General features: G+C 35.5%; 1 protein-coding gene across 1 annotated transcript; it reads left to right on the plus strand.

Annotated features, from left to right (window-relative positions):
• The first annotated feature begins 360 nt into the window (after positions 1–360).
• Positions 361–13,015, plus strand: LOC136041691 (macrophage mannose receptor 1-like). Its single transcript, XM_065726414.1, has 2 exons — positions 361–540; positions 12,327–13,015. The coding sequence occupies exons 1-2, from the start codon at positions 483–485 to the stop codon at positions 12,794–12,796; spliced, it is 528 nt and encodes a 175-aa protein (XP_065582486.1). The 5' UTR covers positions 361–482; the 3' UTR covers positions 12,797–13,015.
• The last annotated feature ends 924 nt before the right edge of the window (positions 13,016–13,939 follow it).

Here is a 13,939-nt window from a genome sequence, read left to right on the forward strand (position 1 = left end):
GGGTGATCTAGGCCTTTCGGTCATTGTGCTCTTAAAAAGAGTACTGGCTCTGAAAAGAGCACATGAAAAGAGCCAGAACACTGTCTCTAATGATATTGATGGTACTGCTAGTTACTTTTATTGTTGTATATCCATCGACAATTAAAGCTTACTAAGCTGTTTTGGCTACTTATTACGAGTAAATCTGTAAACTATATACTATGATATTATAAATCAATGAAACAACCATATAAGATGCCTAGTTACGATATTATGTGTATGGTTTGTTGCTTGCGTATATGCATTTGTATTTATCAACTTGTCACTAATATAACAGCTGTCTATAAAAATAGAGTACAAGATAAAAGAATATCGTTTAATTTTAGTTATGCCTAGCAGCAAGATATGTTGACAGTCCACAAAGAAAAGTCATATATCTTTCACGATTTAAGGCCACTCTTCTCGGTAAAAGTACTCAACCCACAGAACAACCAACTACAGAAATGCCAATAATAGGAACAGGAAGTTCTAGAACAACGTATTCCTCTGCTGAAACAACTGGTAAGTCTTCAAGATTCTATAAAAGAACAGACTGACAAGAGGTACCTTAGAAAACCAAGAGATAAATCGGATAACCAAGACCAAACATTAAAACCTCTCTGTTGTCAATAGTTGGTATACACAATAAAAGGACATTGCCCCTGAGGCATTGGGGGTGATGATAATTATCGATATATACTTACTAGATCTTTTTAAGTTTCTGAGAAAATTGACTATAATCAAATTTTGATTTAATCAGCTATCATATAGTTTACAGGGTTATGGGTAGCAAAAATAGCCACTTGAGTGGGAACAGCTATACCTCAAAATTATAGCTCCTCTTCCCCCTTATGTTAAACAAAAGTTTTAAATTAAAACCTTAGCCAATTTCCGATGTGTTGCAGATACACCCTTTCTATGGCACTTGGTATTTACCTAGTGACATATAGCGAGAGCAAATTCTGTCGGTCTGTCTGTCTGTCAGTCTGTCCCGGTTTTGCTAGTTTGCGCCCTTCCAGATAAGCTAGAACGATGAAATTTGCCAAGGGTATCAGGGATCAGACCAAATTAAATTAAAAATAGTGGTTTTCCAGATTCGACCGTCTTGGGGGAAGTGGGGGGACGGCTAATTCGGAAAGATTAGAAAAAATGAGGTATTTTAACTAACGAACGGGAGATTGGATCTTAATGAAACTTGATATTTGGAAGTATAACATGTAGCAGAGCTCTTATTATAAAGTCCGACCGGATCCAGTAACATTGGTGGCAGTTGGAGGGGGAAACCTAAAATCTTGGAAAACGCTTAGAGTGGAGGGATCGGGATGAAACTTGGTGGGAAAAATAAGCACGCGTCCTAGCTACGTAATTGACATAACTGGAATGGATCTGCTCTCTTTGGGGGAGTTGGGGGGAGTGCTAATTCTGAAAAATTAAAAAGAATGAGGTATTTTTAACTTAAAAAGGAGTGATTGGATCTTAATGAACTTTGATAATTAAAAGGATCTCTTAATTCAGATCTCTTATCTGAAGTCCCAACCGGATACAGTGTCATTGGGGGAGTTTGGGGGGGGGGGGGGGGGTTGAAATGTTGGAAAGCGCTTAGAGTGAAGAGATCAGGATGAAACTTAGAGGAAGAATAAGTATATGTCCTAAATACGTAATTTACATAACCGCAACAGATCAACTCTATTTGGGGAGCTGGGGGGGGACCTGATTCAGTAATTTGGAAAAGAAATAAATAGGTATTTTGAACTTACGAACTTGTAATAGGGTCCTACTGAAATTTAGCATTTAGAAGGGCCTGGTATCTTAGAGCTCTGAATTTAAATCTTGATTGGATCTAGTGACGTTCGGAGAGTTGGAGGAGGAAACCAGAAATCTTAGAAAACACTTAAAGTGGAGAGATCGTGGTGATGCTTGGTGGGAAGAATAAGCACAAGTTCTAGATGCGTAATTGCCATAACCAGACCGTATTGGCTCTTTTTGGGGGATTTATTGGGGGGGGGTAATTTGGAAAAATTAGAAGAAATGAGGTATTTGTAACTTACGAACGAGTGATCAGATCTTAATGATATTTGATATTTAAATGGATCTTGTGCTTTAGAGCTCTTATTTTAAATCCCAACCAGATCCACTACCATCAGGGTGAGTTGGAGTGGGAAACCGAAAATCTTGTAACACGTGGAAATTTAGGTATCTTTTCTTAGGAATGGGTGATCGGATCTTAATGAAACTTGATATATAGACTTATCTTTGTCTCAGATGCTCCATTTTCAATTTGAATTGGATCCAGGAACATTTGGGGCTGGAAAGGGGAAATAGAGATCTTGGAAACCAGAAATCTTGGAAAACGCTTAGATTGGAGAACGGGATGAAACTTCATGGGCAAGAATAAGCAAAAGTTCAAGATACTTGATTGATATAATTGGACCAGACCCGTTCTCTTTTGGGAGTTGGGTGGAATTCCAGTGCTTTGGCGAGTTCAGTACTTTTGGACGTGCTAGGATGATGAAAATTGTTAGGCGTGTCAGGAACCCGCAAAAATTGACTTGATTACTGTCGATTCGACTACCTGGGGGGCTGGAGGGAGACGAAAAATTGAAAAAATAAAGTATATTTTAACTTAAGAATGGGTGATTGGATATTAATGAAATTTGGTATTTAGAAGAACCTCGCGACGCAGAGCTTTTATTTAAAAATTTGACCGTATCTTGTGAAATCTCGGGGAGTTTGAGGAGGAAACAGGAAATCTTGGAATACGCTTAGAGTGGAGAAGTCAAGATGAAACTTGGTGGGAAGAACAAGTACAAGTCCTACATACATGATTGAAATAATTAGACTGGATCCGCTCTCTTTCGGGGAGTTTGGGGGGGGGGGTGTTAATTAGGAAAAATGAGAAAAATTGAAGTATTTTTAAAATACAAACGGGTGACCAGATCATAATGAAATTTAATATTTAGAAGGACCTCATGTGTCAAACCTCTTATTTTAAATTCCAACTAGATCTGTTGACATTGAGGGAAGGTAGAGGGGGACACCTGAAGCGAAACGCTTAGAGTGGAAAGATTGGGATTAAATTTGGTGGGGGGAATAAGCAAATGTCGTAGATACGAGATTGACACAACCGGACTGGATCTGCTCTCTCTGGGGGAGTTAAGAGGTTCCAGTGTTTTGGTGAGTCCGGTACTTCTGGACGTTCTGGGCAATGAAAATTGGTAGGTGTGTCAGGGACCTGCGCAAATTGACTTGATAAGGTCGTTTTTCCCGATTCGACCATCTTGGGCGTTGAAGGGAGAGGAAAAATCAAAATAAATGAGGTGTTTTTAACTTACGAGTGGGTGATTGGATCTTAATGATTTTTAACATTTAGAAGGACTTCGTGTCTCAGAGGTCTCATTTTAAATCTCAACAGGAATTAAGCCGCTGATTTTCCCTTTAAATTAATCTATTCATTCTTAGAATTTCGCTAGAGCTCTTGCCATATGAACTCTTGGCTCTTGGCTCTTTCAACCTTGTTTCAAGTGCCATATGACCTCTTAGCTCTTGTTTATATCGTACGCCAGATAAACCGTAGGTTAATGAATTAACCCTAGGTTTTTGTTGTACTCGTACGACATAGAATCTTTTGATTTACCTCACTACTTGTACAAAAATATGTTCTAATTCCCGCGGGGTTCTATAGTGCATAGTGTTTGAGTGAATCATCAACCTGACGCTCTTGGTCACACCTGCCCAATACAAAATTTGAAGTTCTTTGCCCGTTCTTCATTCTTCAGCCCATTCTGAGAACTTCTTCTCCATTTCCCTCTGACAGCCTAGATGCACTAACTTTCTTTTGAATTAGTTTTACATTCTCTCCTTAGTCAAGACTTAGCATTTATACGCCCCTCCCCACTCCTATGATCCTTGGAAATTTCAACTTTACCGCCAAAGTCGTTATCGAGATTTTATAGAGAGGTTATACTCCGTTGTTGTAAATTATGCCATGGCACATATAAAGGTCTTATGGAACGGGTGGTTATATGAACTTTGGAGGGGCCTCAAACGATTAAAAATTGAAAGCTCTGGTTCCCTTTTTAAGAGTCAAAAGGGGCAACTAGAAAGAGTCAAAACTGGAAGGGGGCAACTGGACCCCCCCCCTACGTCCTCTTTTCCCCAAATGTATCCGTTCAGATTCCTGAGATATTACTTTTTTTTAAATAGACCAAAGATTGTGTAACAAAAACTCTTGAGCATAACCACAGAAATTGTGGTGGCAGTTTTTTTTAAAGTTATGCCCCGGGGGCATATGATGTATTTATGGAAATGTTGGTCACATAAAGTTCGAAGGGAAATCATTATTTTTGCTTTACATGTCGCAAAGGACATGTTTTCTCATAAATCGGTTGAAAAATTGACATGAATTGATCAAAAGCTATAGAAGAATTACGTGAAATGTCAAGGAAAGAGTCCCATTTCATGCAACTCAACCCCATGGCAAAGTTATTCAAATTCTGCGGTTTCAATTCACTTTTCAGTATTTTCTTTTACTGGATACGTCCATTTCTGAGACGCATCATATGAGCAATTAACGAGAGAGTATCCGAGCCTGGATATATGATTGCATCAGAACAGCTTTGACTCAAATAACTATGTCCAAAGCAGGGCTTCCACTTCAAAATTGTCAAAAACATATTATCATAGCCAAAAAACATGAGAAAATATAATAGCGTTGAAACTTGCAAAACATGAGATTTTGCATGAGAATTTTCTTTTATTTATATTTTGAATTCAGTGTTGAAACGAAACCCAAATTAGGCAGCAGATCACTATATCACTCATTTCTATTTAAACTCAGCTTTCAACTAATAGGCACGTATTCTGCACTCCTAGTAGTGTCTGGTTTTTACTCACTGGGGTTTGGCACTGGTTTGATGTTGCACCTACAAGGGAGATTCTTGGTCTCATCTATTTACCACATCCCGCTTACTTCTTACTAGAACCTGGCTCCCGAACAAGTTTTGGGGAGTCTACAATGATGAGGAAAAACTAGCCATTAATGAGCCGAAAAATAGGTTAAGGAAATCGCCAGCGAATAAAAAAAAACCATATCAAACAGTTTGTGCTAACGAATTGTAGTAAGGAGTGACCCGGCTCAATAGTAGCCAGAACTCTAAAAAATGGAATTTTGATACCAATAGCTACATCAAAAGAATTGCATTTTAATGCTGATTTTAAATATATAAGTTACATGAGGTTTAATCTTACCTATTAAAAGTTACGAGCCTGAAAAAATTTGCCTTATTTTAGAAAATAGGGGGAATAGAATCTTGTATATGACATGTATATGACTTGTAATATGACTAGGAAGTCATAGAATCTTAACATAAATCATACCATCAGATTCAGCTTATCAGAAAACCCTGTTGCAGAAGTTTCAAGCGCATATCTACAAAAATTTGGAATTTCGTACTTTTTGCCAGAAGGGAGATCCCGATGCGTGTTTATTTGTTGTTGTTTTTTCCCCAGGGGTGATCGTATCAACCCAGTGGTCCTAGAATCTTGCGAGAAGACTCATTCTAACGAAAATGAAAAAGTTCTAGTACCCTTTTTAAGTGACCAAAAAACTGGAGGGCACCTAGGCCACCTCCCACGCTAAATATTTTCCCAAAGTCAACGGATAAAAATTCTGATATAGCCATTTTATTCCCTTCCCATGAAGGGAGCGCAGGATTTTCTAGCATTATTAAAAAAAAACAATGAAAAAATAAATAGGAAAAGTTTTTTCAACAAGAATTAACGAGCAGCATTAAAACTTAAAAAGAGCAGAAATTATCATACATATGAGGGGCACATCTCCTCCAAATATCTCGCTCTTTACGCTAAAGTATTTTTAGTAATTTCAACTATTTATTCTACGGCTTTTATGATTCAGGGGTCATTCTTAATGAATTGGGACAATATTTAATCTTTAGTGTAAAGAGCGAGGTACTGACGAGGACTTGGACCCCTCATATATGCAATAAAAACCAGAGATTACAAAAGTTTGTTACGTAAGCTAATTTATTAAGTTACGTTTATCTTTTACTAATATAAACATTCGTAAAAAACTAAATGTTCTAGTTGCCTTTTTAAGTAGCCAAAAAATCGCAGGGCAACTAGGCTTCCTCCGCCGTTCCTTTTTTTCTCAAAATCATTCAATCAAAACTATGAGAAAGCCATTTAGTCAAAAAATGATCAACTTGCAAATTTCGTTTTAATCATTCCTCTGCGGAGAGCCAAAATCAAAACATGCATTGATTCAAAAACGTTCAGAAAGTAAATAAATAAAAAAAAACAAGTTTTTTGTAGCTGAAAGAAAGGAGTGACATTAAAACTTAAAACGAACAGAAATTACTTCGTATTTGAAAGGGACTGCTTCCTCATCAACGCCCCTCTCTTTACGCTAAAGTTTTTTACTGTTTTAAAAAGGAGAGTTGAGAGAAAGAGTCAAAGTTTAGCGTAGAGAGCGTGGCGTTGATGAGGAAGCAGCCCCTTTCATATATGAATTAATTTCTGTTCGTTTTAAGTTTAATGTCACTCCTTACTTTCAGCTAAAAAGAAACTTGGGTAAAATTCTAGTCCATTGACTTCTTGCTATCTTGGAAAGTTGTTGGGCTAGAGAATTGAAACTTTCAGGGATGTTTCTACAGGCTAAAGTATACCCCGTGAAGTTATTTTGAGATCCCTTACTATACCCCTTCCCTCCTCCTCTATGTAGTGCAGATTTTTGTGCATTACAGCTTATATTCTGGTCAAATTTGATCCTATATTACTATTAAAAGTGTAAATCCTTCCTTACTATGGAAAAATTCAACTTTTCACTGTTTTTTAAGCTACTATATTCCATAATTAGTTCACCAGTATTGAAAAACAATTATTACCTTTTATGGTATAGTTCAAAATGGAATGTAGGTATTTAAACATACCCCCTGTTTGAATTGTCTTATCTTTAAATGGCTTTTCACGGGGGTAACACTGATAAGACATTGAACTTTTAAGGGGTTTCTCACTCAAAACTATGATTCGTTGCTACAATTGGGTAAGGTTTATGTTATAGGCCTATGTGTGTTAATAACATTTATTTTGTAAATCATAACGGCATAGAGAAAGTCAATTTCTTCAAGAAGGTCCAATAATGATTCTTAGAAACCTGAAGAGAGGCGAAACAGAAATTTAGTGGGAAAAATAAGCACAAGTCCTAAATACGTGATTGACATAACCGTAACGGATACGCTCTCTTTGGGGGAGTTTTTTTTGGAGGGGGGGGTTAATTTGAAAAAAATAGAAAGATGTATTTGTAACTTACGAATGGGCGATAAGATCTTAATGAAGTTTGATATTTAGAAGGATCTTGTGCTTCAGAGCTCTTATTTTAAATCCCAACCAGATCCAGTGACATTGAGGGGAGTTGGATGGGGAAACCGGAAATCTTGGAAGACATGAAAATTGAGGTATCTTTATCTTGCAAATGGGTGGTTGGATCTTAATGAAACTTGATATATAGAAAGATCTTATGTCTGAGATGCTTAATATAGATGCTTATACAGAAATTACTCTGTATATGAAAGGGGTTTTTCCTCCTCAACTCCCCGCTTTTTACGCTAAAGTTTGACACTTTCTGTTAACTTTACTTTTTAAAACAGTAAAAAACTTTAGTGTAAAGAGCGGGGTTTTGAGTAGGAAAAGGCCCTGTCATGTACGGAGTAATTTCTGTTCATTTTAAGTTTTAATGCTGCTCCTTACTTTCAGTTAAAAACAATTGTTTTCTTTTATTTAATTTATACCATAGTTTTATAAATATATATTTAAAATTATCAAAATAAACCAAAAATAAGCCCTTAATAAACATTAATTACAACACAACTATCCAGAAAATAAGTTTTACAAAGGAAAGTAAAGAACCATATTAAACTTAAGACAAGCTTCAACAATTCCTATAATATTTAAAGCTCAATGTTTTGTGAGAAACCAGGAAAGGAAAGTAGCCTATATAATTAATGAAAAAAATCAAATGGTTGAGAAAACGAGAATTTTGTCAGCCAGTAGCAAAATATGAAGACGAAAATCAAGCAAATATTTCGACAAGGACCTCTGAATAATGGAAGTGTTTTCAAACAAAATGAAGTGGTGAGGGTTATTGTGCACGTGTTGGGCCAAGGCAGAATCAAAATTCTCGGGCCTTTGGTGCAAACTATGACTTCGTTGATTGAATATTTGTGTTTCAACAATCCCTTCTCCCAATTAATGGCGTTTTACCAATATAGAAGATTTAGAAATGTTACACACCCCTTAAGATTTGAAAACTGGTATTTTTCACATTTCTAAATCTCTTCCATAGGGTGGTATCCAGGAAATTTCCAAGGGGGAAGGGTATTAAAGATTTTTTGAGGAATCTTTATCAAACATAAACTATGAAACGCAGGAAAGACTTGTTTATATTCGTTTCGTTACGTTTTTACGAGTCGAAGAAAGGTTTCGGACGGGGGGGTACATACCCTTTAGCCCTCCTGGATATGGCTTGTTTTTTCCTAGCCTATTTGAATTTAAGGGGAAAAAATTGTATTAATTTTCTCACAACCTCCCACATATTTACATTCTCGTTAAAACAAACAGTCTTCGCAATATTTGAACTCCACATTAATTACTCTTTTAAATACCGGATGACACATGGAAAAGTAATTACGAGTGACATAACAATTCCCCCGGAAGCCGGAAAAGCTTTCCGGGATCTGAAAGGAGCTTTTGATGAAGTTATAAGGTATTTTAGCATTCTTATTTTTAATATATTTGTGAGAAATTTTTGAAAAATTTAACGTTACTTCTTTGTTTTTACTTGAATAATCCGTTTTTATGAAACTTGATATTAACCAAGTGACATATAGCGATCACAAATTCTGTTGTTTCGTCGATCGCGCTCAATAATGATTCTTACAAACCTGAAGAAAGGCGAAACAGAAATCTGAGACCAGTGGTGTCAATTACTGGAGGGACAAGGGAGCCACCCCATACTCCCCCTCTAGATTTTTTATGTATTTTCATTGAAAATGCCTTTATTTGTGTTTTCTTTGAAAAAGAACGACAAATTCCCCCCCCCCCCTCCCCGCTATATTTTCAAAACACATTTTACACCTCCTAAATTGCGTTATTTGACACTGTCTTAGATGGGATCTCTCAAATCAACAAACACAAAGAAGACTTATGAACAACTATGCAGCATCTGCGTCTATTGCAAAATGCAGAAGTTAGAAACTACCCAGATTAATAAGGTCGACGTAGGCTGGCTGATTCACAAGTATTAATTATTTCAAGATGTATTGTCTCTTCAAGACAACTTGGAAGACTATTGAATTTTTTTATTGCCTTTGTCTCCCTCCCTTTCTTCATTGACTACCCCGATATTACCCCATATTTTGTTTATTATTACCCCGAAATTATGGGGGATAAATAGATAACGACCATATCAATGTCTATCTCATCGTCTATTATTTTGTCTACCATCGCTATAGTTTCTTTGATAGAAGCACATTTCTTGGAATCCATCTGCGAAACAGAAGTTATCGCCTGCTACAAAGCACGTGGAAAATTTCTAGGTCTGCGAAACTCCCCAATTTACCAGTTGGGAACACGAAAACGTTATGTACACCTCCTATCTCCTGTCATTATGCTCGAATCAATTGGTGCCCTTGGTCAAGTGCCACCCCCCAAGATTTTTCTCTAGATCTGCCCCTGTGCAGTACCTATTAGATATATCACTGCTTTTGCTATAGTCACTACTTCTGCTTGAAACAATTAGTCTAATTAAGCTAACTATATTCTTATAGGAAATTACAAAAGCAGCTTCCACTTTATTATCTACTTTGGATGCATCTATGGATCTATCTACACTGTCCAAATAATACCTTTCTTTTGTCATCTTAAATTACTGATCATAATCTAAATTATCCCACTTTTCAAATTCAGTATTGCAATGGTAAAGAATGGATTCCCAATGAGCAATAGGTAGCCTACATATTAGGTATCCTTAGCATTGTTGTCAACTGGCATTCCATTTGAAGCTGTTCCGTTATCTTCTTCTTCCTCACTATACCTTTTTTTATTTCCTTTCAAACTATTATCTTCCCTCTTTTAGCGTTTCTGATTTAACTGGATTCGACAGGTCACCTTTGCATGTGTTTAGTAAAAACTTTAATGATGCTATGTCTTCCCCGCTGCCTAGCTTTCTAATTCCACTTTCTGTTTCAAAAAAATTCTGCGGAGTTGTTTTTCTAGTTCCAAAAGCTGTCTTTTAAGCAATATATTGAATGGTTTCTAGCTCCTCTAACGGCGACTTAGACGCCGCCTTATAGATTGTTCCTCCGTATTCCAATTTTATACTTATATATTTTACGTAAAATTCCATCAAACAATTTGTTCACCATTTAAAAAAAGGAAAAGACAAGAGTACTTTTTTCATCACCTGATTACAATTGCTTTTGTTTTCTGGACAAAAAACTTCACACAATTTTCCTTGGTCCATGTTTCAAATAACTTTATTTTCATCTGGACCGCTTGTTGCCCCTCCTCAGAGCTATCACATACTTTCCAAATTCCACTATCATCACCAACAATTCCAGTTCTGAACTATTCGGTATCCACTCGTAGGCCTATATCAAATTCGTTTATATTTTGATATTCTGGCATCAATAGAAAACCTCGTGGAACGCCATGTTTCCTCAATACCTTTCTTTACGAATATGCTTTATCTACTTTAATCTTTTCTTCCTCCTTATATCATTTTGAGCCATTCTAAATAAAAAGATTCCAAAATTTTCAAATGTTGAAGGCATAAATTAAGTATTTTGGGTTTTATGATTTCCGCGGAATATGTTTTGTTCAATTGGATGGGGTATAGATAGAGGCAATTGTACAAACAGAGAGATAACTTTTGTAAATAAGTTATGAAGGGAACTTATAGCACTCAGAAGAGGCCTAAATTTCATTATCTCTGACTGGTTTATGGCTTATTTGAAATACACAAAGGAAAAGTTTTGCCGCTTTGAATTGTTATAAAATATTTCTTCGACCGCTTTACCCTTTTGGGGTAGTTCGAAAAATAAACTTAATGAGAACAATTGATCTTAGAAAAAATTGATCTTACCGTTTCTTAGGTTCAAGATTTGTCATTTTTAATAATTTGATAAAAAAAAACACTTCATGAGTAAGTACAAAGGGCCATAAGAACCATCATAGGGAAGAAATTACTAAGAAAAAGATTATTTTTCCCCTAACTAAACAGATTTTTCTTATAAACGCCGTTCCTATGAGCTTATCAAAACATTTTTTCTAAATAAAATACAAAAATAACCATTTTATAAAATGAGGGATTAAGATTTAGATATTCAAATACGTCTACAGGGTGACTTCAGTCCTCTAGACCACCAAAAATTACGCTGATTTTCAATCCGATTTTAATTAATCTTATGATCAATAAACCAATACACTAGTTCAAAAATTTTTATCAAAGGACTATTGTTCATATCTGCAGAAAAACAACAAATATTGCTGAATATTATTATTTTGGCGTCATTCCAAGGTTCGACATTCCACAGTTTTTGCTCTTAAATAGAAAAGCTGAAAAATATACACGATTTTCGTTCCCAATAATAAACCCTATTTCAATGAAAAAACAAGCTGGAAGACTAAAATACTTTTTTCAACAAAAGAAATATTTCAAAGAAAAGTAGACCCATCTTAAAACCTAAAATGAGCTAAAAAAAAGTCACATGATACATCAAACATAAAACGAATGTAAATTGCTATAACTGAATTAAGAGACGCTTTAAACAAGCAGGAGTGAAAATGATCAATCACTTCAATCATTACTATTGCAAATACTGATATTTATAAATACCCAGAATCAAGAACGAAAAAAAACTAAATGAAATTAAAAGCAAACTAGTCAGAAGATCACTATAAAAGTAATATTTTTGCTACTGATGGTACTAGACAGTATTATTTGTCATGGCTGAAGTGCGGTGTTATTTTCTCCTGGTTTAGTGTAAAATTTAAATCTAGTCAGATGCAAAAATACCCACCACTAAACAATTATTGCTTATGTTATCCCAAAGGAATTGCCAGCTAAAGTGTCAGCGGTACAAAGGACCTGTTGTCTTTTGTTCGATTTAAGAGGCTCTTTGATGGATATGAAAATCAAAATAATGAAAGGATGAATTGATGAAAGAAAATTGTTCAATTTATTACTATACAATCATTTTTTTTCAATTCTTAAGACAAAACATTTTTTACAGAGCCTGAAATTGGAACTTCGCCAAGTTACAACCACTGTATAGACGGATGGAGCCTAGTTTGCAGCAGCGAAAGTGACTGTAGCTGTTTTCGATACTTAGTTAGTTATTCACCTTTTGATGTTGCTGTAGAATTTTGTGAGGCTCTCGGGGGAAACCTCCCATCCTTCCATTCAGAAGACAAAAACAATTTTATCTATGTGTTTCAAGACGACTTAAGCCGTGGTGCTTGGATTGGCCTTAAGAGGAAAAACATCACGTTTGAATGGATGGACGGAAGCATGTTAGACTTCACAAGCTGGAATGATGGCTCACCTTCATACAACACCCCTAACAAGGATTGTGTTCATTTTGTTGGGTTTGAAGATGAAGGATTTACAACACAATTCAGATGGCAAGACAGTCCATGTTCTGAGCTGCGTCCAATATTATGTGAGATGCCAATTTTAATGGCATCATTACACAATCACTAACCTTCACAAAAATTCAAGATAGAACAGCCACTCTTGAAAAAAACTGCAACCTCTATGGATTTTATTTCTGAACCTTTCCATAAGATTATACCATAAAAATGAAAAAAATAAAAACTATGTTGTTAAGTTCAGTACTTTCAGTGTGTTTATCAGAATATTGTTCAGTTTCAAGCAAATATCGGTATTGCAAATTATGAATAAATTTGGTTTAATTTAAAATCCCTGATCTCTGAACATCTTTCCACCTAGACTTAAATTTATTCTCCTTTTCTAGTTTAGTCTTATAATACAAATCAAGTAAAAGCGAAAGAACTACAACTTACGACCCAGCAACCCACACTGAAATGCACACAAGCAAAATAGGGTTTTACAGTAAATTGCACAAAGGACGTATCAATTTTCTAATTTCTTTGGCCTTTAAAATCGTTTCAAATTCACTTTTTGCATACTTGTATGGATTTTATTTTTGCAATTTATCATTTTTTCTTTTTATTGATACTGATTTTCAGTATAAGATATGAAAAAAATTCAGAAAATGATTTTCGAATGATTGAAAATAGATTACGTCCTTAGACCCAACTCTACTTGAGATTCTCAAGGTGGATAGAGTGATTATTTCAAATTCCATTGGGAGAGAAAGTATATTCCCAAGGTGGAAAGAGTCAATATTTTCAAATTCCATTTGGAGAGAAGGGAATGTTTGAGTTTAATTAGACTTCTACCAGGACATTAAACATAACATGAAGTAATAATCAAGCTGTTTATGTCAAGATTTCACCAAGGTATTTTAAGATTATTTCAGAGTAACTGCCTGTGTTCTAGTGGTCAATGATCGTGATCTCAGCCTTGAATTGTCTTTGAAATTAGAAAAGAAAAATGCTTAGACTCTACGGTGCATTCCCAGCATCAAGGAGAACTAAATACAGCTAGGCTATAGTTTAAATTTCAAAAATTCAAGTATTTGAAAATTCTAACTAGTACCTCTTTTAACTTAACTTCGAGATTTTTCAAGTAGTTCCAAGGCATATTACTGTCTATAAGAGGTAACAATTGAATAAAAAAAAATGAACCTATGATACACCTGAATATCAGATTATTGATAAGAAAGCTGTAGCTTTGTTTCAAAGCTAAAGAATCAAATTA

The sequence above is a fragment of the Artemia franciscana genome, unplaced genomic scaffold (genome assembly GCF_032884065.1).
Source record: "Artemia franciscana unplaced genomic scaffold, ASM3288406v1 PGA_scaffold_324, whole genome shotgun sequence".
In the NCBI taxonomy this organism is placed as follows: Eukaryota; Metazoa; Arthropoda; class Branchiopoda; order Anostraca; family Artemiidae; genus Artemia; species Artemia franciscana.

Bases quoted from the DNA above. Each gene is read 5' to 3' on its own strand.
- LOC136041691 (XM_065726414.1), top strand. From the start codon at position 483: ATGCCAATAATAGGAACAGGAAGTTCTAGAACAACGTATTCCTCTGCT. The intron at 541-12,326 runs GTAAGTCTTCAA...CATTTTTTACAG, and splicing joins TTCCTCTGCTGAAACAACTG to AGCCTGAAATTGGAACTTCG.